The 638-nt window shown below is 76.0% G+C and overlaps 1 protein-coding gene across 1 annotated transcript in view; it reads left to right on the forward strand.

The window, feature by feature from the left end:
- The first annotated feature begins 102 nt into the window (after window positions 1-102).
- The window catches only part of BAG2 (BCL2 associated athanogene 2), a 9,379-nt gene continuing 8,843 nt past the window's right edge, over window positions 103-638 (forward strand). Inside the window, exon 1 of the mRNA XM_026036666.1 lies at window positions 103-272. Coding sequence (XP_025892451.1) covers window positions 103-272 — 170 coding nt within the window. The remainder of the gene's footprint in view (window positions 273-638) is intronic.

Consider the following 638-nt stretch of genomic DNA (forward strand, 5'->3'; position numbering starts at 1 on the left):
GCGCCGTGCCCGCACTCGGCCGCCGCCTGCGGCACGCGGGGAGGCAGCGGCGGCGGCGCCACGAGCGGCAGCGCCACGAGCCGCAGCGCGGAGCCGCCGGCCATGGCCCAGGCCAAGATCAGCGCCAAGGCCAGCGAGGGCGCTCAGCAGCAGCAGCAGCCGCAGCAGCAGCAGCAGGCGGGCGGGCAGCTCCGCGGCCGCTTCTACCGCTCCACCTCCATGGCGGACCGCTCGAGCCGCCTGCTCGAGAACCTCGACCAGCTGGAGCTCAGGTAGGGAGCGGCCCCGGGAGCCGCTCGCGCCCCTGGGAGCGTTGGCCCTTCGGGAGCCGTTGACCAACCCCTGCCCCCCCCGGGAGCCGTTGCCCTTCGGGAGCCGTTGGCCCCTCGCGAGCCGTTGAGCAGCCCCCCGCCCCGGGAGCCGTTGGCGTCGCCGGGAGCCCTTGACCAGCCTCCCGCTCGGGGAGCCGTTGGCGTCCACGGGAACCGTTGGCCCCTCGAGAGCCACTGACCAGCGCCCCTACCCCCCCGTCCCGGGAGCCGTTGGCAGAGCCACTGACCAGCGCCCCTACCCCCCCGTCCCGGGAGCCGTTGGCCCCTCACAAACCGTTGACCAGCGCGCACCCCCCCCTTTCCCCC

This window comes from Nothoprocta perdicaria, unplaced genomic scaffold, assembly GCF_003342845.1.
Source record: "Nothoprocta perdicaria isolate Ctin4 unplaced genomic scaffold, notPer1 scaffold_184, whole genome shotgun sequence".
NCBI classification, from domain to species: Eukaryota; Metazoa; Chordata; class Aves; order Tinamiformes; family Tinamidae; genus Nothoprocta; species Nothoprocta perdicaria.